A 22,814-nucleotide genomic window follows, 5' to 3' on the forward strand; every position below is an offset into this window, starting at 1 on the left:
CTCTGTCTCTTCCCACTTGTATGCTGAAAAAAGGTGTTCTTAAATTGCAAAGTTACAAACTGATAAGTGCTTAATTCCAGAAATAATTGTGTGTAGTGAATATGCATACACACACATATATATGTATGCATGTATGTATATGTATATATGTGTATGTGTGTGTGTAGCAATCTGCTAGGACACTCTTCCTACAAATGTTTGGAGAATGCTACCATTTTATGAGTGCTTTGAAACCTTTAGGAAATCATAATATCACAATGGGTACTACTTGAATTTTTCTGGTGATGACAATCCAGTACTAGGAAAGGAAGCAGAGTAGCTACACTGAAGGAATCTGAGTCCCTAAAATGTCATGGTCTCTAAAGACCTCAAGAGGAGAGCTATATATTATTTATTTCTCTATCCCCAATAGTTTAGAAGGTAACAGGCATATAGAAGGTACAGATAAAAATTTATTGAATGGTTGAATGCATGAAGCCACCGAATCTTTTGGTGAGTTCCATTATCTATAAAATAAGGATAATTATAATATAGTACATACGTGAACTAACACAGAGGATGATTTGGAGATTAAAATCAAATCAGGCATGTAGCATTTTTAAATTGTGACACACTTTGGAAAAGATGATTTTTTTTCTTTTATTCTCCCAAGATAACTCATTTTGTCTAATAATATTAGATACTCAAGGATAAAACTGGTTTTCTTAGGTGAATTGAGTTCCCTTTTATCAGAGGAATTCAAACGTGGCCTGAGAAATCACATGGTGGAGTTGATAGGAAGAATGTGTGCCCTTTGACTTCCTGACTTTTAGCCTCCTTTCCAATGAAGACACCATGGTGTAAGAAAGCAGAAAGGTAGGGAACATATACATTCACTAGGATTATTTTAAGTAGAGAAAGACAGTAAAGTAAGAGCACAGGCTTGGGATTCTGACAAACTGGTTTTAAATTCTGACTTTCACATCCTAGACATATGACTTGGAGAAAATTATTATTAACATTTGTACTTCTGTTCCCTCATTAGCAAAATGGATCTAAAAAAGAGCTTTCTATAGAGGATTGTTTATAGGTTTAAATAAAATTATGCATGTGAAGTGTTTAGCATAGTAACTGATATATGGTTAAACATCAGTAAATAGTAGCCATTATTAAGACTGTTTTTCATCTAAGTCTAATTTGGTAATTCTCTGGGTACAGGACAGAGTTTTAGCTCAATAAATGTTACCTATTATTATTTATATTTATAGTCTAGTAGAACAATACATGTTGAAAAGTGATCACAACACATACATATATAATGTTACTCAAAATAACGTATGTTGAAGAATAAACGAGGCCTGAGCAAGATACTTCTTGATATAGCTGTGAATTTTCAGGTTCATCTTCCCAGGAGTTTCTCTTTGACAAATTAGGAAATGAAAACCAGCAAGCTTCTGTCCTGGAACTAGTCAGAGTCCTAAGCAATAATTTCCTCAGCTCATTCAGACCATTATGCCACATACTAACAGGCAGGTGGAGATTAGGGGAAAAAAATGACTATTTCCTTTTTTTTTCTAAAAATATATAAAATTAACAATTAATTTAGACATAAATAAGATACTCAGAACTCAGGGTGCAATAGTCATGCTAGTCTCCTTTTCATTCCAGGTTGAGTTAATCCACTTTCATTCCTGTACCAGAGGCATTGGTGACCTAATTTTTGGATAAGACAATAAACTGTCCAACTTTACTAATGTTTAGATTTTCTTGTTTTTCAATAAAATATAGCTTGTGTCCTACATATATGTTCAAAGGGTAGAAAATATTTTTCAACGGTTTCTATTTTTAATGAAAAATAAAAACCTGTAGGTGATCAGTTTGGGATTACTTATGTGTTCATCAAGTACCTTCTGAGGATCTAAAATCTGAATTTAAATCTAGTTGTATTTTATGATTATTATAACCATCGATGTATTAAGAATCTCAGTGGAAATATTTTTCTAGACATAGCGAAAATAAAAGTTAAAGAGATAACAGTTATCTCTTAGACAGTCAAAATAAAACACTAATTCAGGAAGCATAAGGAAGGGTTCCAAATTTCTCTGGTGAGGAAAATAAAAAAGTCCAAACAAATCATTTGTATTTCTACATTCTCCTTAACCACAAACTCTGCTAAAAATATTTACTTGCATGGATTATAGTAGTGGTATTAAGAAATAAATTTGAATTTTGAAAATATAAACAATAAGAGGTACTCCTAATATATCTCAAAAAGACATCTTTTTGAAGAACACATGTTTCAGTGAAACATATGTTTCATGTCTAGTGAAAATCTTTTTTTACTAGATTTTTAAAAATAAATTAATGATTGTTAGTCATAGAAAAATATTAAATTAAAAGTAGATGCTATACTGAATTTCTTCACTATGACAGGTGAATTTTAGTAAGCTAGGTGAAATTTTACGTTAGCATTTATTCTTAACTAGAAAATTTCACAGTATATTCAGCCATTTTTATTTAGTAATCAAGAAAATACGTTTTATTAAATTGTCATTAAAATATACCCAGTGATTCAACAGATGCAGTATTTGACAGATTTGGCATCCATCAGGGAAAAAAAATTTTTAATGGGAATTTGAGAGGTAATCTGCCTCTAAACTTGTTTTATATCTACATATCACATAATATTAGAGCTGGAAATTACTTTAAAGTTACTCAGCTCATTCCTCTATAAAATATCTCAATTCTGTCTTCATCCATCTTCTGTTGAACACTCCAATGAAAAGACACTTACTGCCTCTTAAGGAAGTTCATTCCACAATGGTAGCCACTGGTCTTTTCTAAGATTTACATGATAGCCAACTAAAATCTGACACTTGAGAATCTCTGCTGCCCCCGCCAAACATTTGATTGATAATGCTCTCTGGCTCTTGACATCTTTGAAGACAGCTATTATGCCCACACTAAGTCCTATATTTTGTTCACCCATTCAGAAAAATTAGTGTCCAAGCCCTCATCATCCATACAGACAGCTCTGAAACCAAGCTTGTTTGTCATTAACTGTTCAAGCATGGTGCCCGAACCCAGTGCTCCACATGAAGAGCCACTGAATAGAAGTTAAGACCTTAAGCTCTGGTGTCAGACTGACTTTGTTTACAGCTAAGCTCTGCTCCTTGTTAGAAAAATCTTGGGCAAGTTCCTGACCCTCTCTGTGCCTCCGTCTCTCCATCTATAATACTAGCAATTGACTTATAGAACTGTTAACAGCTTAACACAATGCCTGCACATGGTAAGTAGACAAAAAAATGCTAATTTTTAAAAACACTGGACTATAATCTTTTATACCTGGACAAAGTAATTCAATTAAAAGGGTCTAAAATTTTGCTAACCCTGCAGATGTTCTGATCACATTGTTGTTGCTTCCAGAGTGTATATGGTCACTTTTCACATGAACTTCTATATACACACAAATAATAATTTTATATTCATTCAAGTAATGATTTACCCTAAATGTATATATGTCTTTTTTGTATATTATATGTATATTCATACATTTTCTTTGCTAAATTTTTGTGTTAATTTGGGTCAAGACACTAAATTTTGGGGTAAAGTATAGTAGCTATCATTTATATAAATTTTTATAGCTTATAAGGGATTTTTAAATATATCATCTTAAACTTGGCAAAAATTTTATATTTAATTAATTTTATAGTTAGAAAATTTTGCATTTAACGTCCTTTAACTGGGATACCTTTTATAGACAATGGAAGATTATACTTTATGTTACAGTCTTTAATTCTACTTAGTGATACACAAACTAATTTTACATTTTATATCTGATGTGGTCTCATATTAATTGAAATATGGTTTACATGTGAAGAATAGGTACATTCATCATAAGAAGCAACAAAATCTAAAGAAAACCTTTAGTAAACTTCTCCACTTTCTTATTTAGTAAATATTTGAGAAATATTTAATAACTATTTAGGAACTATTTAATAGTAGTCTATTTAACACTGCCCACACACTCCAAACTTTTAACACTTATTGGTCACCTCCACTGTAAATCAATCAAATTAACTTATGATGTTTTCTTAGTTTCTTATAATGCTTTATCTCCTTGTTTATACTTTCAAAAATATATGCTAAGTTCTACTATATGCCAGATATTTTTCTAGGTGTTGAAAATACAGTGCTTAAAAACAAACATGAAGAAAATACAAAATAACAAAACAAAAAGCACATTTTGTCTGTAGAGTTTACTTTGTAATGAGGGAGAGACATAAATATATGTGTAATATAGTGTCAGGTATTAATTAAAGTTTTAAAAATATTTTTACATAACAGAGGATAAAGAACTGAGTATCACACTTTTAATCCTTCCACACATCACAGCACATTGCCTTATGCATAGTACATTGACAGTATATTCAGCATTTTGTGATGGCCCACCTGGCAAAAGTTACTTTTGAATACTGCCAACTTCCCCTGTCACTGCCTTATTTTCCTTTAGTTTTCTTATGGCTACCATTTCATAGGCATCTTATAAAACATGTTTTCACTGCCATTAATAAATTTTAACTCTAAAATAAGGGGTTTGATAATACTAATTTAATCCATTCACACATGCATTTTTAAAAACCTGAACTTGAAGAAGAAATGGTTTTATAGACTCAAAGCCTAGAAGCTAAACCAGTGTGAAGAAGACATATTAAAGTGCATTATTAAAAATCTGTATGTTGAAGAAATCAAAGAGGAAATAAAAAAATACCTAGAAACAAATGACAATGGAGACACGACGACCCAAAACCTATGGGATGCAGCAAAAGCAGTTCTAAGAGGGAAGTTTATAGCAATACAAGCCCACCTTAAGAAGCAGGAAACATCTCGAATAAAGAACCTAACCTTGCACCTCAAGCAATTAGAGAAAGAAGAACAAAAAAACCCAGTTAGCAGAAGGAAAAAAAAAGATCCCGAATAGCCAAAGCAATCGTGAGAAAGCAAAACGAAGCTGGAGGAATCAGGCTCCCTGACTTCAGACTATACTACAAAGCTACAGTAATCAAGATATGCAAATGTATATAGTGGATTTACTCATAATTTCCCCCAAACTGGAAATAACCCAAATGTCCTTCAGCAGGTGAATGGATAAACAAGCTATGGTATATCTATGCAATTGAATATTACTCGGCAGTAAGAAGGAAGGAGCAACTGAAAACAGAACAGCATGGATGAATTTCAAATGCATTATGTTTAATGAAAGAGGCCAGGATCAAAGGCTACATGCTGTAGATTGCATTTATATTTGGAAAAGTTTAGACTATAGGAACAGAAAAAATATCATTTGTTACCATGGGCTGAGGTTGAGGGAGGGAAAGATTATGAAGAGGCATGAGGGAAATTTTTGTGCCATGATGTAACAATCCTATATCTGGATTGTGGTGGTGATTACATAACTGTATGTAAACCCCAATAAGCCTGACTTTTAAAACATTCAGTGTCATTGATGCTCTGGGGGCTTGGAGGGCTTCCCACTGCTGCCAGGCCAGTCAACCAAAAACACTACTTCATCTTTATCCTGGTGTTCAGGCTCACCTACAATCTCACCCCACTGACCCTGAGCTCCTTGTCCTGTGGCATCCTCTCCACACATTACTCCAGGCAGACTGATCTACCGCATCCTCATGCAATAGTCCTGTGAATTTCTCCTAACAAGAATGCCCAATTCCTCTTTTACTCTTTATCCTCATCTACATAACATGCTCAAAGATCTGAGTTATGAGCATGATGCGTTTTTGCAAGCCTCTCCACAATATCTATCACACTCCACGCAGAGAAAATAGTAGTATCTTTCAGATATAAGTACTCAAAACTATTTGTAGAATGAGTAAATGAATAAATAAGCATGTAAATGAATTCCTTATATAACGAAGGCTCCTGGTGAGCAGGCAACTTTCATTTTAATTATTCAAATAGAATAATGCCTTGATAGGATCTGTTTTTAACATAAACAAAAGATTAAATTTCCTTCTTCACAGCTTCATTTTTGTCAACAATGACCTGATTGTCTCAGTTATAATCTTGGTTGGATCTTTATTTTTTATTCATTTTTCTCTCTCATCCTGTAAATATGCAGATTTTTCTATTCTTTCCCACATGTGACCTTTCCTTTCACATGGGTCTCTATGATGCTCTTACTGGCAGCTTCTGACCTGTACTTCTGTCCATCCACAACCAATCAAGTTTACACAGAGCAAAGAATGGTATTCTTTTTTTTTTTGTGATACGCAGGCCTCTCACTGTTGTGACCTCTCCCATTGCGGAGCACAGGCTCCGGATGCGCAGGCCCAGCGGCCATGGCTCACGGGCCCAGCCGCTCCGCAGCATGTGGGATCTTCCCGGACCGGGGCACGAACCCGTGTCCCCTGCGTCGGCAGGCAGACTCTCAACCACTGCGCCACCAGGGAAGCCCAAGAATGGTATTCTTCATCACTCTGAACACATACACATTTCAGACCCAAAGTGTAAATTTTGCTTATGCTTACTCACAGGCTGTTAATGAAGGTGGGTGGGTGTGGGATTGGAGATACCTGAATTTCAATACACAAATACACAAACTAAAGTCACATTAAAGTAAGCATCACCTACATTTTCACAATAATGAAAGCTGAGTTTAAATGTTTAAAACTGTACAAATGATGCTGTAAATTAAACATGAACTTAATCTTGACAATCTAGTCATGTATGCTGAAAACAGTACATCAAACCCCCAAAGGAAACAAAACAAAACAAACAGCAAACATTTGGTTTTTTGCTTTTTGTATTACACTGAATAACTCATTGACAATTTGTGTAGGGAAAAAAATTACAAAATTGAAAGGGACTAGTTATTTTTATTGTGTCTTAAAAATATATCTTTTCCTATAATAATTTTAAATCTATAAAACACTAATATGTGAATGAATATTGAAGCATTTCAGCTAAAATACATTGAAGAAATATATATTATTAAACATATATCAATAAGTTATTAATTATTAATAAGATTGACATCTATTTACTATGGTGCTAGGAAGCAACCCAAAATCATCATTTTAATGTATGCATTATTCTAATTTTAAGAAAACTGCATTTGTGCAAATGTAATGTACATCTGTTCTTCTTAGCCAAGAAAAAGAGAAGTACATGTTAAAAACTTGTTTCACTTCTGTATTTCATTCTGCCTTTTCACCAAAATATAAAAGTATACTTCCTTTTTTAAGTTCTTCCTCAACCTTCATCTTATCTATATCCTCATGTATAATAGTCATAAAGAGAGAAGCCTTATTACACATGGGTGTGTGCATTTTACACACACCTGTGTTATAACCAGAGAGAGAAAGAGAAAAAAGAGAGAAACACAGGCTGACTGGAGTTGAGTAGAGATGAAATAACCTTTTAGAAGGAGAAATATGCACCATGGGACTGATGAACTTTTGAATGGCCTTCTTTAGACTGAGGAACTAGATCCAAATCTTGGTTATTTTGTCCTCTCAGATGAGACATGAAGAAAGTGTGATCTTACCACACTGCAGATGGTTTGGATGATCAGCTTTCAAAACAGAATTTTATTAAATCCACTTACTATACGATTTCAGTCAGCTGGAGTCCTCATTTTATTATACCCGTACATATAGTACACATCTGTGTGTACATGGCTCTATGTGGATCTTGATGTCACTAACTCTATAGTTTGTGCTAATGTGAGTTTACAAGGTTTCTGAACATCTGTCAGAAGCACCTGAGAAATTCTCAATCATAAAAGAGAAAATTGCAATCAACCAAAATCTGACCAGATTAGATATGAAATATAAGGATAGACTCTTCCTTTTATGACAGCTGTTTTAAATCTAATAAATTTATTGATGTTATATATTTTATAGTAGGATGCAGCCAGGCAGAAAGTACAACTTTTTTGAAAGATGCAAACAAAGACAACAAAAAAGTAGCTGGTGGTTATTAGGTAATGAACACAACAGATAGGTATTGTGGTCATGAAGAAAAACAGGGTTTCAAGTCTGGTGTGGCAGTATATAAGAAGAAATATAAGTAGTGATGGAGGCAGAGATAACATAAGTGGTTATTGCCTTAGCACCTCTTTCTACAAAACTTTTGTTTAATATGCCTGTAATTATATTGACAGACTAATAAAATACCCCAAAGATTTTCACTTTATTTCTTACAATGAAATATTTCTTCCTCTTGAAGATCAACTTAATTAATTAATTTCCAGGAAAAAAACTCTCAAGAAATAAATATTGCTAATTAGATCTGCATAAAAATAGAACAGTTTGGAATAATTAAGGGAAAATATTTTATTTTTCTTTTGCCAGCTGGAAGAGAGACTATAAAAGGGGAATGCTCATATAGGGTGCATTTCAAAAACAATGAGAATGGTTTTCCATTTTTTTCCTCAGTGGTATCTTAAAATGAACACAGATGCATAATTACAGATATCAAACTCAACAATAATACAAGTATTTTTTTAATGGAATCCATATAAATTTGCATAAGTGTTAAGAATAGAAGCTCAGACTTGTATCCTTCATTTGATATTCACATATTCAAGTACTTACTCTATCTCCACCTGAATGTCTGACTAATAGACATCTTAAACTCAACATTTCCAGGACTGAGCTCCTCAGCTCATCCCCCAACCATCATCACCACCATCAATAAACCTGCTCTCCCTGTTATCCTTCCTATCTTAGTTGATGTCAAATTTGTCCTTCAGGTTGTTCAGCCAAAATTCTTGAAGTTACCCTTGACTTCCCTCTTTTATATCCACACCTCGTGCATGAGCAACTCCTGTTGGCTCTATCTTCAAAATACATCCAAAATTGGTCCACTTCATATTACTTCAACCATATGACCTCTTCAGGAAAGTAAAGATCGTTGCTAGGTCTGAGTTTTGAAATCTTAATTCACTTTGTACAACATAGTGTTGTTTCTTAAAATTATCAATGGTCAATAGATAATATATCCTTTTCATCTAGTTAACTTAGTGGTTGTCCATTTATTCATTCAGTAATATATTGCCCACTAAAGGCCAGGCACTGTCCTAGGTACTTTGGATAGATCAGTGAGTAAAATAAAGATCTCTCTGTCCTAGTGAATTTTCCATTTAATGATGGGAGATAGAATAAACAATACACAAAATAAGAACAGTATGTAGCATCTTAGAAGATGATAATGACTATGAAGACAAAAAGACAGCAGAATAAGTAGAGATCAGGAGTTGTGGGGAGGTGAGGAAGGTGTCAGGTTACAGTATTAAGTAGGATGGTCAGGATATACCTCTTGGAAAGGTAAAATTTGTAATAAAAACTTGTCAATTTGATTCCCTTCTATATATATTGACAGAGAATTAACAAAAAAGTGCCCACAATGTGATGGCATATCTTGCCCTAGTCTCTGATTCAAACCTTTCTCTATACAAACCAAAGGGTCAGTTAGAAAGGAAAAAAGCAAAGGATAGATGGAATGGGAATAGAGGAGGCAACCAAAAAATATCCTCTTGTTATGGACAGGATATTTGTGTCCCCCCTAAATTCATACTTGAAGCCCTAAACCCCAATGGGAAAGTATTTGGAGATGAGGCCCTTGAGAGATAATTAAGTCATGAGTGTGGGGCCCTGGTCTGATGGAATTAGTGCCAGAAGAGATACCACAGTGGAACCTCACCATGTTGGCACCCTGATCTCAGACTTCTGTCCTCCAGAACTGTCAGAGAATAAATGTCTGTTGTTTAGGCCACCCAGTCGATGGTATTATGTTATGGCAGTTCCAGCAGACTAAGACTACTCCATAGTGTTAAATGTTGAAACTTTGAGCCTATGACATCAGAAAGAATATTATTACATAGAGAAGTGTCATGTTCCAGTACAGTTTATAGCATCTCACAAATGTTGAGACATTTAACATTCAATTAATTCCACAAAATCTTGTTAATTCTCCCTTGGAAAAATTTCTGGCATCTGCCTACTTTTCTGTCTTCTACAGCTATGCCCCTATAATAGCCTCCTACGTGGTCTCCCAGCTGCCCATCCTGTGTTCTCAGGCAGTCAGTCACAGAAGCCCTACTATCCCTCTCCACGGCCATCAGTTCACCAAAGGTGAAACACGAAGATTCCCTGGTAAGAATCCTAGTTCCAAACGGATAAAGGTTTGAAGCATCTGTATACCTGAAATAATTGAGTTTTATTAAAACTGTCACGATGCGTGGAACCATAAGGAAGTTTCAGTGAGCGCTTGTTTATGTAGAAACTGCTGGCTGGCTTCCCTTCCCACTTTTCTGTTCCTTAACCATACTCCCCTCAAACACACACCTCTTGCTTAATCATGCTTTGTAAATAATAATATATGTGTGACTAAGAAAATACATTAAGATGTAAACATTAAAAATAAAATATCAAAAAAGACTTAGCATTTCTATCAAGTTTTGTAGTTTTTTCAACTTGGACTCTCCGAACTTTGATTTTAATTTCTCTTCAGTATCTACTATCATCTCTGGTCAAGGCACCCATCCTTTTTCTGCTAGTCTCCACTTTCTCCACCCCCCTACCTAGAACATTTTCATGTCTATCTTCTGTGCTTTACTCATGCTCTTCTCTCAACCTGGGATGCCCTTCCTCTCATCTTCTATTGTCAACATTTGACCCAATCTTAAAGCTCAAACTTTAGCTTCTTCGTCATTCCTTTCCTCAGAAACTAAGCCCAGATGGTTCCCATTTTACGTAATTTGTTAACCTCTCTTCTCGAAAATTTGAACATATTTATATTATCTCATCTGCTATCTATTGTACAACTGAGCTTATTACCATAGCAGTGTGTTATGTTATCTAAGGAATGTTCACTGGTTTCATGCATGTCTTTTTTTTCTGCACATAACTAGATATTTAAGCTCCTTGAATACAGACACAGGGGGACATTATTCTTCATAACTTCTTTAGAGAGTATCCCAATGCTAAGCATAAAGTAATTCTCTGTATACAATAGTCAATAAATGTTTGTTAATAGCGCAAATGCATGGCGGCTGATTACCTGAGTTGGAAAACAACATAAAACTATAAAACCCTTTCCTCAGTAGTTGATCTTGATTTATCTTCCAATGACCTTCTATGGCTCAAAGGGGCCTTTTCTTATGCTTTCAACTGTAGTACATTCATTATCCATTGATAATATCATCTTAGACTACATCCAAACTGCACTCCAAATACATCCTACTAGGAAAGTTCTTCTGTCATTACCCATCCCTCTCACTGCTGAGGACAAGGAGGTCCTCAACAACTTGATAAATGCTCTGTTTGTGTAATCATTTCTGCACAGTATCATTTTATATAAGTCAACAAGGGACTCAGGCAGCTCCTGCATCTGCCCAGCTGACAAAGCAGCCCCTGCCTTAGTCATGAAGATGACTGGTTGAGTAATTTTATTCACAATGAGTACAATCAAGTTGTGAGTTCAGTTGAAAAAAATTGTTTGAGAAATAAAGAGCTTGAACATGTGATGTCAGTGAACACTTTCCAACAAACTAAATTGCCATTTAATGCAGATTTTTTAAATGTATAAAAGGATACCTAACTTAAAATAACACAAAACCATTATAGGCATTAAAAATGGAGATGAAAATGTGTTAGCAAAGGAATGGAAACAAACCATGAATCTGAAATGATTCAGATAAATCATTCAGCTTATCGAGTTCTGAATAGGGTTGATATTTCTTGAATATACATCTGCCTTTTCCTTGTTCAATTGGTAAAAATATTGTGTAAATGTATTTCTTCCTATTAAGTTACCAATCTGAATGCTAGACTCTAGTAAAAGCTGATGATGGAGCAGAAAAAAAGCAAATCTATTCAGTATGTATTCTCTTTTAGGAACTTTAAAATAAGTCATTTTAGCACTCGTGTTCAATAAAAATAAGAAGATATTGGGCCCCAAATGAGATCCATCACTCTCAACTTAATTCATGTATTCTGAAAAATTAAAATCATTCTAATATCTGGCAATGCTAGTTTTTCTCCAAAATGCTACATCATCCTTTATCTGTATACGTCTAAACATAGAAGAAAAGGAAACTGTCCATTCTTCTGGTTGACAAACTGTAACTTTGTCAGTATATTTCCTTCAGGAAGATAAATTCAAGTTATACTCTATCAGTATATTTCCTCTATGGAACTGTATTTGCTTTTGAGTACCATATATGTTGGAGATGAGTGGTAGGGAGTAGCAAACACTGCGTTATATATTATATCAATTAATTTGCTCCCTTTCAAATAAAACTAAGAGGAAATTAAATGGATTTACTCTAATGAATATTAAGTTATATCAGTTAATTTGAAAACATTCATCTCTAATTTATTTGACTTCCTGCTGTTACACACCATCAAATGACTTAAGTGTGATTTACTTAGCTTCAGAATTTTAATATATTAATTTCAATATTTCAGGGTCAGTGATAATCAAAGAGACCACAAATCCTTCATTAATTTCCACATTTGCTATTGCAATGGGGTTTTAGCTCAAAATAGAAGGTTGCCAGTTTATAAAGAGATACTTTAGACAAGAACTTGATTTTTTTTTCATCCATGGTACAACTAAGATAAGTTTACCTGATTACACTAAGATATGTTTCAGTTTTTAACCTTTCTCAAGTGGATAAATGAACCTGAAGTAGCTAAATTCTTTCTGTGCCCATGTTATAGACAAACATCTTAGGTGAACACAAGCCCTGTCTTTACTATGCATCTCCCATGGCCTAGGAGAATATGAGCCATGGTCTTTTGAGGGAGGCAGAGAAATAGCACAGACTTGTATCAGCATCATTTTACCTTTTATGTAGAGATGGATAAATGCAGAACAAAAATATTGATTTGCTTTACTTTTCACTGTGGGAAGTACAAAATAAGCCAAAAAATGTATATATAATATTAAGAGCTTACAGTGGAGAAGACATCTGGGGGTTTGGATTCTCTGCTAAAATCCCAAATAAAAAACTATAGGTTTGGCTTAAAATACATCTTGGGGTATTAGGCAATTATTTTACCTTCACAGTAAGTGTCGTTTTCCTTACTGAGCTAAACACTGGCTTTGTATTTAGTTACCTACCTTTAATACCTTGTAAAAAACCTGACCACTCAGTGTATGATGTGTGGGGCTATGTCACTATTTGTGAAGATTTATTTAAGACAAGAATCATAGCTGAATATCAATACTGAGATGAAGATGCATCTATATAATTAGGAAAGGGAAGAAAATTCTCTAATATTTACATATACTTGTCTAACATAGTCTTTCTTTGTAGCCTGAAAGTGAAACTGAAAAAAATACATAGTTATATATATGTAACGGTATTTATGCATGTATACATTTAGTATGTAAAACACATATACACACATGCACACACACAGTAGGAGCAGGAGACAGAAAGGCAGAGACAGATATAGCTTTTCTTTAAGGCTAAGGAGGAGCCTTTTCACCATGTATCCAAACAGTACATTTTCTAGTCCTTTACAGATTACAGAAATCAATACCAGCAGTACTATAATCTTCAATCACAATACGAAAACCTAAATTCAAAAAGCAGTTGCTCTGCTCTAGCCACCTGGCACCCCACTGGTTAAAAAGATGGATAGAATTGCTCTTCTACTGAGCTTATGTTTGGCAGAATCGGTGGGTTCTGATTTGTGCTCCTGACAGCCTTGATTCCTGGTGCCCTGTTCTTCCAGCACTGCCTCGTTGATCTTTAAGTCCTTCCTACAATAACAGCTGATGAGTCTCTCCTATTTGAGCAATCCTGTAGTTTCCCAGAACTTAAAGAGAAACAAAAGCCATGTATAAATAAACAAATAAGCCAGGTAGTGCACCAACCTGTTTCCCAAGTAACTTCTCTGCAAAATTTCAAAACTTCTTCCTACTGATTTCTCCCTAAACAAAAATTTTCATTAAAATTATCAATCTCTCTATCTATCCACCAATCATCTATCTATCTAATTAGAATTTTGGAAATTGTTCTAGAAGTTGATAAATGTATGGTTCTTTCCCCAGTCCCATCTCTACGCTGACAAGGAACAACACCTGGCGAGAATGCGAAGAGGTTAGTGGAAAAATTTCTACATTGGGCAAGGGCTCTTTCACCTCTTTCCTAGTAAACAATCGTTCTGAAAAAAATTGCAATGCCCATATCTGGTGGCCAAATGTCTGAAGCAGAGAAGACTAATTGACTGATACAATAACTTTGGTAAAAATTTTTATCCTCTTCTTTTAAAGCATTCCCCACACTCCCTCCTGGGTGTAGCTTTATAATTTAACATACTAGAGAATAGAAGTGTGCTCCAATTTCACAAGTATATTTGGATTTCAAAGTTAGGCTCTCTTTTTCAATAAGCAACCAGGCTTAAGGACTTGTTTAATGTATGCAGAGGATTCTTCACAAAGTGAAGAATGAGAGGGCAGATCACACACACACATAGCTCTCTAGCCTGTCAGTATTGTTTGTTGCAAGATATTCTGAGTAACCTTTCCAGTATTATATACCTCCCTAGAAGTTAATTTGGGAGCTTACATTAAAAGTCACATCAATACAAGCAGTGACCAGGGGCTCAATTTTCTTGGTAAACAATTCTTTGGCGTGACCTGTGCTGGAAAACTACAAATTCCTAAGTTTATATGTATTTGTTGCCTCAGAGAAGTTTGATAATAGAGCATGTTCACTTCACACACTGAATTTAATAAATTTTTAGATTATAATCTAATAGTGCCTTTTTCTCTAGTAAATATTTGCTCCAATTTCTTAATCCCTTACTGACTCATTATTATTTCTTATACCACCATTTGGTGTGATAAATATGGGTACAAATTCTTTGGCACTCTTCCCATCAAGAGATGAAGTGTTTGGCTTTTCCCTTAAATATAGGTGGGCTGTATGGATGCTTTGAATCTGTGAAAAGATTGTCTATTGGGACCCACTCTGGGAGCCCTGATCCTCTATAAAAACCTACCAGGTATCCTGAGACAGCTATGCTAGAGAGCTCACACCAGGTGCTCCAATCAACAGACATGACTGAGCCCAGCTGTCTGCACCTAGGTGTCAGACATGTGAATGAAGCTGTCTCGAACCGTCCAGACCAGCCCATTCACAAATGAATACCACCAAGTGACTTTGGTTGCTGTCAATTGGGCAAAAGAATTGTTCAGCCAAACTGTCCAAATTTCTGACCCAGGAAAACATGGGATATAGTAAAATGGGTATTGTCTTGAGCTTCAGAATTCTGGGATAGTTTGCAGTGATACATAACAGAAGCATAAAGCGGTACCTGGAATTCAATGGCTATTGTAACAAAAACCTAAAATATGTAGCATTGACTTTGGCAGAAGCCAGAAGGGCTTCAAGGAGACTTCTGTTGGGGGTTGGGGGCATGAAAGACAGTGAGGAAATTGGGTGGAGAAAAGATAACCCTAGTTATACAGTGGCAGAGTATTTGGCAACACTGTACCACTGATAAGGCATAAAAAAATACATACCTAATGAACTGGTGGATTTCACTAAGATTTTCAGGCACAGTGTTGAAAGTGCCAACTGTTTTCTTTTATCTACATATGATAATGTATGGCTAGAAAAAGATAAGCTAGAAAAACTACTATAAAGAAGACTTAGAGAGAATATAAAGAAGGCAAGACCTACTAGTAAAACTGTTTTTGTAATCCCCAGTTTCTCTAGGCAACAAAAGCTCACAAAGTAAGAAATAGCCTCAGGGCAAACAGCAAATCCAGAAGACCACCAGTCAAGTAGTAAACATCTCAAAAGTGTGGTCGAAAGACCCTTCGTTGAGACCTCAGAAGGATTCAAGGGTGTGTGGTAGAGCATCTGAGAAATCTCAGGGACATGACACTCAGACCCTTTTTTCTAGTTAAGAGAGCCTCTAAGAATCTTAAGGCTTTACCTTGTAGACCATCAACTAAACAAAAAGTCTTCTAAGATGCTTAGGGCCTTGTCCGTCAGCACTCTGATTCTCCATCCAATGTATAGAAGTGCCTAGCTCAGAAAGAAATGTGGATGTAGCTTTTGTCTAATCAAATGAATTATAACATGATACACTGAAGGCCCACAACATTTTAGAAGAAATTATAGCAGCTTGGACAGACAACGAGAAGCTACAGCATAAAATGAAGTGGTACCTGTGACTTTCAACCTTCTACAGCATAAGAAGCAGGCTAGAAGGCCATTTCAAGGAGCACAGACCATTTCTCATGTCAAAGAATGAATGACGTTGGAGAGTAGAGATGTATAGATACGAGATTTGGTCTCTGGATGTAATTATAATTTTTAAAAATTAAAATGTAATGTTTTATCACTAATCATCATGGAAATGCAAATCAAAACCACAATGAGCTATCATCTCACACCTGTTAGGATAACCATTATTAACAAACAAAAAGCAAACAAACAAACAAAAACAAGTATTGGTGAGGAAGTGGAGAAATTAGAACCCTTGTGCACTTGCACTGTTGGTAAAATGGAAAATGGTATAGTCACTCTGGAAACAGTACAAAGATTTCTCAAAAATTAAAAAGAGCTACCGTATGATCCAACAACTCCAATTCTGGGTATTTATTCAAATGAATTGAAAAGAGTATCTCAAAGAGATACTTGTACTCCCATGTTTATTGCAGCATTATTTACAATAGCCAAGAGGTGGAAATAACCTAAATGTCCATCAATGGCTAAATGGATAAAGAAATATGATATATATGTACAATAGAATATTACTCAGCCTTAGGAAATAGAAAATATATATATATGCTTCAACATGAACAAAATTTGAGGACGTTATGCTAAGTGAAATAAGCCAGTCACAGAAGGACAAGAACTGCATGATTCCACTTATATGAGGTATGTAAAGTAGTCAAACTTATAGAAGCAGAAAGTAGAATGGTGGTTGCCAGCGGCTGGGAAGAGGGGGAATCGGGGAGTTGCTGTTTAATGGGTGTAGTGTTTCAGTTACACAAGAGGAGAAAGTTCAAGAAATCTACTGTGTAATATCGTGCATAGAGTGAACAATACTATCCTGTACACTTCAAACTTTATTGAGAGTAGCTCTCATCTTATGTGTTTTTATCACAATAAAAAGTATTTAAAAAGGTAATATGTTCGAATATTACTAAGTGTGACAACCTTAAAAGATTTTATAATAATCCAGGGCCCCTATTCTAACAGAGGCCATGTTTTAATAAAAAATTAGGTCAATTTTTTTTTTTAATAAGTGGATGAGTTAAGAGTTAAATGAGCAAACAACTGGAAGATCATGGTCTAGACCTGCCTATAAAATGAGGTTTTTAAGAGCATATTTTTTAACCTTCATGGACAAGGACAGAATTGCATAATTCCACATCATTACAATTGTGAGAGAATTTATGTAAGCATGTACTGACAGACAGGAAGTTGTCTAATGGACATAATATAGATTTCCTCCCCTGTCATCCTCCTTAACATACCCCAAGTTATATCTATACAAACTGCCATTTTTTATTATCAAGACTCATTGCTTCCTATTTACCCCAACCTCTGTCTCTGTCTCTGTCTCTGTCTCTGTCTGTCTCTCTCTCTTTGCCCTTTACACACAAACACACACACAGTTGAGGGAGGTGAGAATTGGTAACAAAGTCAAGGGAAGTGAGGGGTAGTGGGCATAGCTCATCTAAGCTCTGAACCCCAATTTGTGGATCAGCATAGCTACCGAAACCTATAATTCTCTCATTTCTTGGAATGTAGCAGGCAGAGAAGGGAGAGGGATTTTTCTGGCAATGGGAGATTCATGAGCAAATACATATTATGTGTCTTTAAAATGCTTAACAGGGCTTCCCTGGTGGTGCGGTGGTTGAGAGTCCGCCTGCCGATGCAGGGGACACGGGTTCATGCCCCGGTCCGGGAAGATCCCACATGCCACGGAACGGCTAGGTCCATGAGCCATGGCCGCTGAGCCTGCGCGTCTGCAGCCTGTGCTCCTCAACAAGAGAGGCCACAACAGTGAGAGGCCTGCATAACGCAAAAAAAAAAAAAAAGCTTAACATATTAGATAAGCATGAGATTCACTGGCTTCATTGATGAGAAGCACGAGCAATGCTACTTCTTGAGCAAGTAGTTGTTGAAGGAAAAGGTTCTCTCTATCTTGCCTCCTTTGCCCAAAGTCCAATACTGTTAAGGTAATCGATGTAGTTTTCATAGTGCCTGCTTCTGAAGGTCTATCAAGAGGAGGTGAATGTGCTATGCAAGCAAGGTTCAAAGAACCACATAAAGTGGCAGGAATATTTTTCTCTCGACTATTCAACTCCAGCCTTGAACTTTTGCAGTCCTTGAAGGCAACGTCTTGAGTTCCGTTTCTGGAGGCTAAACTGATGATTGTGCATTTTCATCGCACCTCTAACATCTCTCTTCTTGCTGGTCCCCAAAACAATGCAGTTTGGTCTGCATCGTGGCCATGTGAGAAGTCCACTAGAGCTGGAAGAGTCAGAATGGCTGCCTTTGATTTCCCTCAGCTTATTCTATAGGGTTCACAGGATGAAGCCTTGTTGCCTCTGTTTTGTAAAAATGCGTAAGTCTGAGGCAATGCAAACCACTGCTATTCCCATTCAGGTAACATACTAAGGCTTTCTGGAAATATGGTAAACTAGCATATATTTTCAAATTAGAGCACTCTCGAATTAAATGTAAAGTCACACAATATAAGTAATCAGGGATACTTTGTGGCTGTTACATTTCTGTACATTGTTGATTTTAATGTAGTGACAGTGGACCATTGATACTGGTACTTAGAGGACACTGTCCTACTCAGCTTGGTGAATGCTTCCTGAAAAAATCCTCTTTTAGGGTAGAGTGAAACATTGTGGTTAAGAGCCCAGACTTGAATCAGACAGACTGATTTTTAGGCTCTATAGCAGTTCCTGACCCTGAGCAAGTCTCTTAACTTTGCCCTCGTTTCTCATGTATAAAATAAGAATCACAGTAGTACCTATAATCTACAGGTATTTTAAGTATTAAAATATATACTCCGTATAAATTCTTTTGAACAGCACCCAACCCATAGCAAGTGCTCAATAAATCTTAGCTACAATATTTCATTTATTTTTCCCTATTCTTCTACAAGAAAGCTTTTTGTTATTGAATTGAAAGTACCATTAAGATGGAAATAAAGGCATGAATAGTAAACACATACCAACAAGGCTGATCTATAACTTCTCCCCAACTTGGAGTGTTCAATTTTCTCCATGAAGATCATGTAGGAGCTGTTACTTGTTATTTTGCATATGGGATCTGAACACACAGATTTTTTAAAAATTATTACATATAGGTTTCATACATACAAATTCCTTGGCCTTGTTCCTACCTTCCTAGAAAAGGTGGGCACTGTCTGGGGTAAGCTTGTCATTTCCAGATGCATTCAGAGAGCTCAGTGAAGCTGCTATCTCCTACTGACCAGCCATGTCTGGCTCCAATGTTCCAAACAGGAAAAAGGCCTGGGAGGGAAGTGGAGCGCTGAATGTCACACGAGTTAACGAAGGCTTTCTTGCACTTACATCATATTTAATTGTATCAAGTGCTGTTCATTATGTGGTTGGGTTTGTGGTACTTCCTGGAGGGAGGAACATGGAAGAAACTTACCAGCATCTGAAACAAAACCAGAAATCTCTGTTCAGTGGGAAACTCAAATTAGACTTGAGTCATAGGATTGTCAAGTTGCTCAGGCTGCTTAGAGCACAATACACATACTCGCATCCCATCTCACTGTCTAATACAAAAGGGGAAAGACACTCTCAGAAAGCAAGATTTGGGAAGAGTTAGGACATCATCTTAGTTTCAAGTCTTAAAATTATCATGGAAGTTCTTCTACATATTTGAAGGCTGTCTGTTGAGTTTAGAGAAAATTCTACAGCAAGTCTTACATAAAAGTTCTGGTGTATTCATGCAAGACACACTCCTGGATGCCAGCACCATCCTTTAAACAAGATGTGCTCTGAGAGTCCTCCCTAGAGTATTTATGCTTCACTTTATCTTTAGGAAAGCATCAGGAAAATATAAAGAGGAATGCTTATCACTGAGATTTTTTTCATGGCTGTTAGAGGGGACTGTTAAACTGTGGGGAGCTTATGAGACTCAAGATATACATCCTAACTCATGATATATGCAGTGTTATAGCCATCCAAACAATGAGGAAGAGAGAGCTATCCATGCACATGGGTTCAGAATCCTTCAATTTTATTTCACCCCTGCCACGTGACTACCTGTGTGACTCTGAGTTGGTCACTTAACCCCTCTGAATCTCAATTTACTTTGAAACATGTCAAAACAGCACTTATCTCACAAATTTCAAATACTGTGCAAGTACATACTAGGAGTAGGATGCTATGTGTTGGGATGAAGAAGCCATACTCCCTATCCCCAGGAACTTACAGTCTAGGACCATCAAAAGTTGAATGAGAGAAGATACATGAGACTTCTTTGGTACATTTTTGGCTCTCAGTATTAATTTGTTTCAATTTAGTGATAAAATTCCAAATCTGTAGTTTACTTTGGCAGTATGGTATTCAATTAAATGTTGACTATGCATTGGGTGGTAGGTAGGGCTTTTAAAAAATCATTTTTAACTGCCTTTCAGTTTCAGCTAATTAGTGTTGGGTCATGGAGGAAAAAAAGGAGCATCCACAGGGAAGGACAGAAAGGGAAACTATTGGATGTCAGTAGTTTCTTGTCAATGGGACTGTTTAAACAGAGGCCAGACAGTCATCTGGTACTGCTCATGTCAACGAGATTCATAGTGTTGGAGATCAACGTGCCTGGATGTTATAAGTGTTGATGATGCACTTTTCCTGAGCTACCTCATTTGGGCCACTAGAAGGACTCTTTCATCTCCTTGGAGGGGAGTAGAATCAGAGAGAGAAAACTTCACATGAGTAGCAAAGTTTAAAAGCTTCAGGCCAGGAATATGACAGAAAGTTCAATTAGGCAGAATCAATATATTTCCTCTTATCTACTCCCTATTTCCACTTTCAGCTAGATTAAAAAGAATAGAAACTTGGACCTGTAATGGGAGAAAAGAACCGAAGGAAAAACAAGAGAGATAGATAATGGTAAGACTCTCAGAGAAAGGACCCTGTGTCCTGACATCCTTGAGCTTAGGCTCAAGGTCAGTTTGTCTGGAAAGCAAGTGGTAGGGTTTCTCACCCCATCCCAGCATAGTGCAGTGTCTGCAGAGGGTGGTATTCAGGGAGCACGGAGCAACATGTTCTTCACATGTCTCAAAGGAAGGCACTTGAATTAGCTAAGAGTGAAGAGGGTTTGAAATGTGGGTGAGAAAGATAGAAAATTCATGGACTGAGGACCAGAGACCAGGAAGACACAGGACATTATCACAGCAGATACAAGTATGCAGAGGTGATTTCTCTGAAGAAATGATTTCCATTGCGGTGGATGCCAACAGGGTCTGGGCACCTCTCTAGATGCTACAGTGCCATGTACGTGAAAATCCTGTCTCAATTGATTGTAAATCTAAAAACAGCTAAGAATTGTGTGATTCATGCCTTGACTATGAGTCAAAATAGGAACTTGAAATTTAGATTAATACGAATTATATAAAAATGTAGTTACATTTTATTTAACACTGCATTTGTAGTCTGAGAAATTGATACTACCCAATTTCACAGTCCTTTGCAACCCAGAGTATCTACAGTTACAGACTAACTAAGCCTAAGCTCTCAGGTATTAATTGTACTCCTCCAACTGCCTTTATTATTTGCCTTTTGCTTTAATGTTTTGTTTGTGCTTTTTATTATATGACTCTTTTAAATTCTTTTTGTAACTATTACCAATAAAAACAAATTTGGGCACTGGACCTAGATCTCTTGCTGATTATGCTGAACTCTGATACTGCTTTTCACGTGAAAATAACCCCTTCAAAATAATTTAGTGAAAAATAGCCTACAAAATTGAAAAATAAAACCAACACATGGTTGTCTCATGTTTGTTTTCCTGACAGTTGATAAAATGTGTCTCCCTGACTTAAACAGACTACGTGTACCCGTGGCATCACTTGTTGGCTAGTGAACCTGGGCTTTATTCCTTTTGAGGGATCTCTATTGAAATGAGAAGATCAAAGGGATTTTACCCTTGAAATGTTATCAGAGGACTCACAACAGTTCATGGTTAAAAACTCACTTCACCATCAACAGCAGCAGCAGGAATGCATACATCCTTAACGGCCTGCCAGGACCAAAGGCTAGCTGGAAATATATTCTGAATGTGAAATAGGCTAATTAAGCCCATTGTTCCCTGGCTGTCACCCCAAGGAACAGCAGGGAGGTATAGGCTGCGTGCCTAACTAGGTTGAATGGCAAACTTGAATCCCCTCGGCCCCACAAGTGTGCATATAAAACATGGATTATCTGCCAAGGTCAGGGGTACAAGATAAATCTCTGTGTATAAACATAAAAATGGGGGATTAAAAGCTCATTAAGATATTGTGAGGAGGATAAAGAGAAAAGACCAGAGCAGAAGGAAAAGCAATGACCAACACATGTGTCTTTTGCTAATGCCCTTTATTTAATCAAAGCTCTGGATTCAGAGGTTATCCATGCTGCTCAGCAGCAAAATTGCTTGGTGTAAAAAGCCTGCACAAAGTCACCATTTCCCCACAGTGTGAGTGCTCTGCTATGCCCTAGGAAGGGTCCTTCCCCCTGTGTGGCTGAGCCTCCTTTCTTTGAGGCCCCAGGAGGCAGAGGTTCTGTTTGCTTCTTTCACGTGC

General features: G+C 36.4%; 1 protein-coding gene across 3 annotated transcripts in view; it reads right to left on the minus strand.

Moving 5' to 3' along the window:
- Nucleotides 1-22,814, minus strand: part of ARHGAP24 (Rho GTPase activating protein 24) — a 488,283-nt gene that overhangs the window by 273,126 nt on the left and 192,343 nt on the right. For 2 of the 3 annotated variants that reach the window (XM_024764194.1, XM_024764195.1), the window contains exon 3: nt 19,679-19,684. The exons of the other annotated variant lie outside the window; for it this stretch is intronic. In XM_024764194.1, the coding sequence (XP_024619962.1) occupies nt 19,679-19,684 (6 nt within the window). The remainder of the gene's footprint in view (nt 1-19,678; nt 19,685-22,814) is intronic. 3 annotated transcript variants of the gene reach the window in all.

Source organism: Neophocaena asiaeorientalis, unplaced genomic scaffold, assembly GCF_003031525.2.
Source record: "Neophocaena asiaeorientalis asiaeorientalis breed wild unplaced genomic scaffold, Neophocaena_asiaeorientalis_V1.1 scaffold296, whole genome shotgun sequence".
In the NCBI taxonomy this organism is placed as follows: Eukaryota; Metazoa; Chordata; class Mammalia; order Artiodactyla; family Phocoenidae; genus Neophocaena; species Neophocaena asiaeorientalis.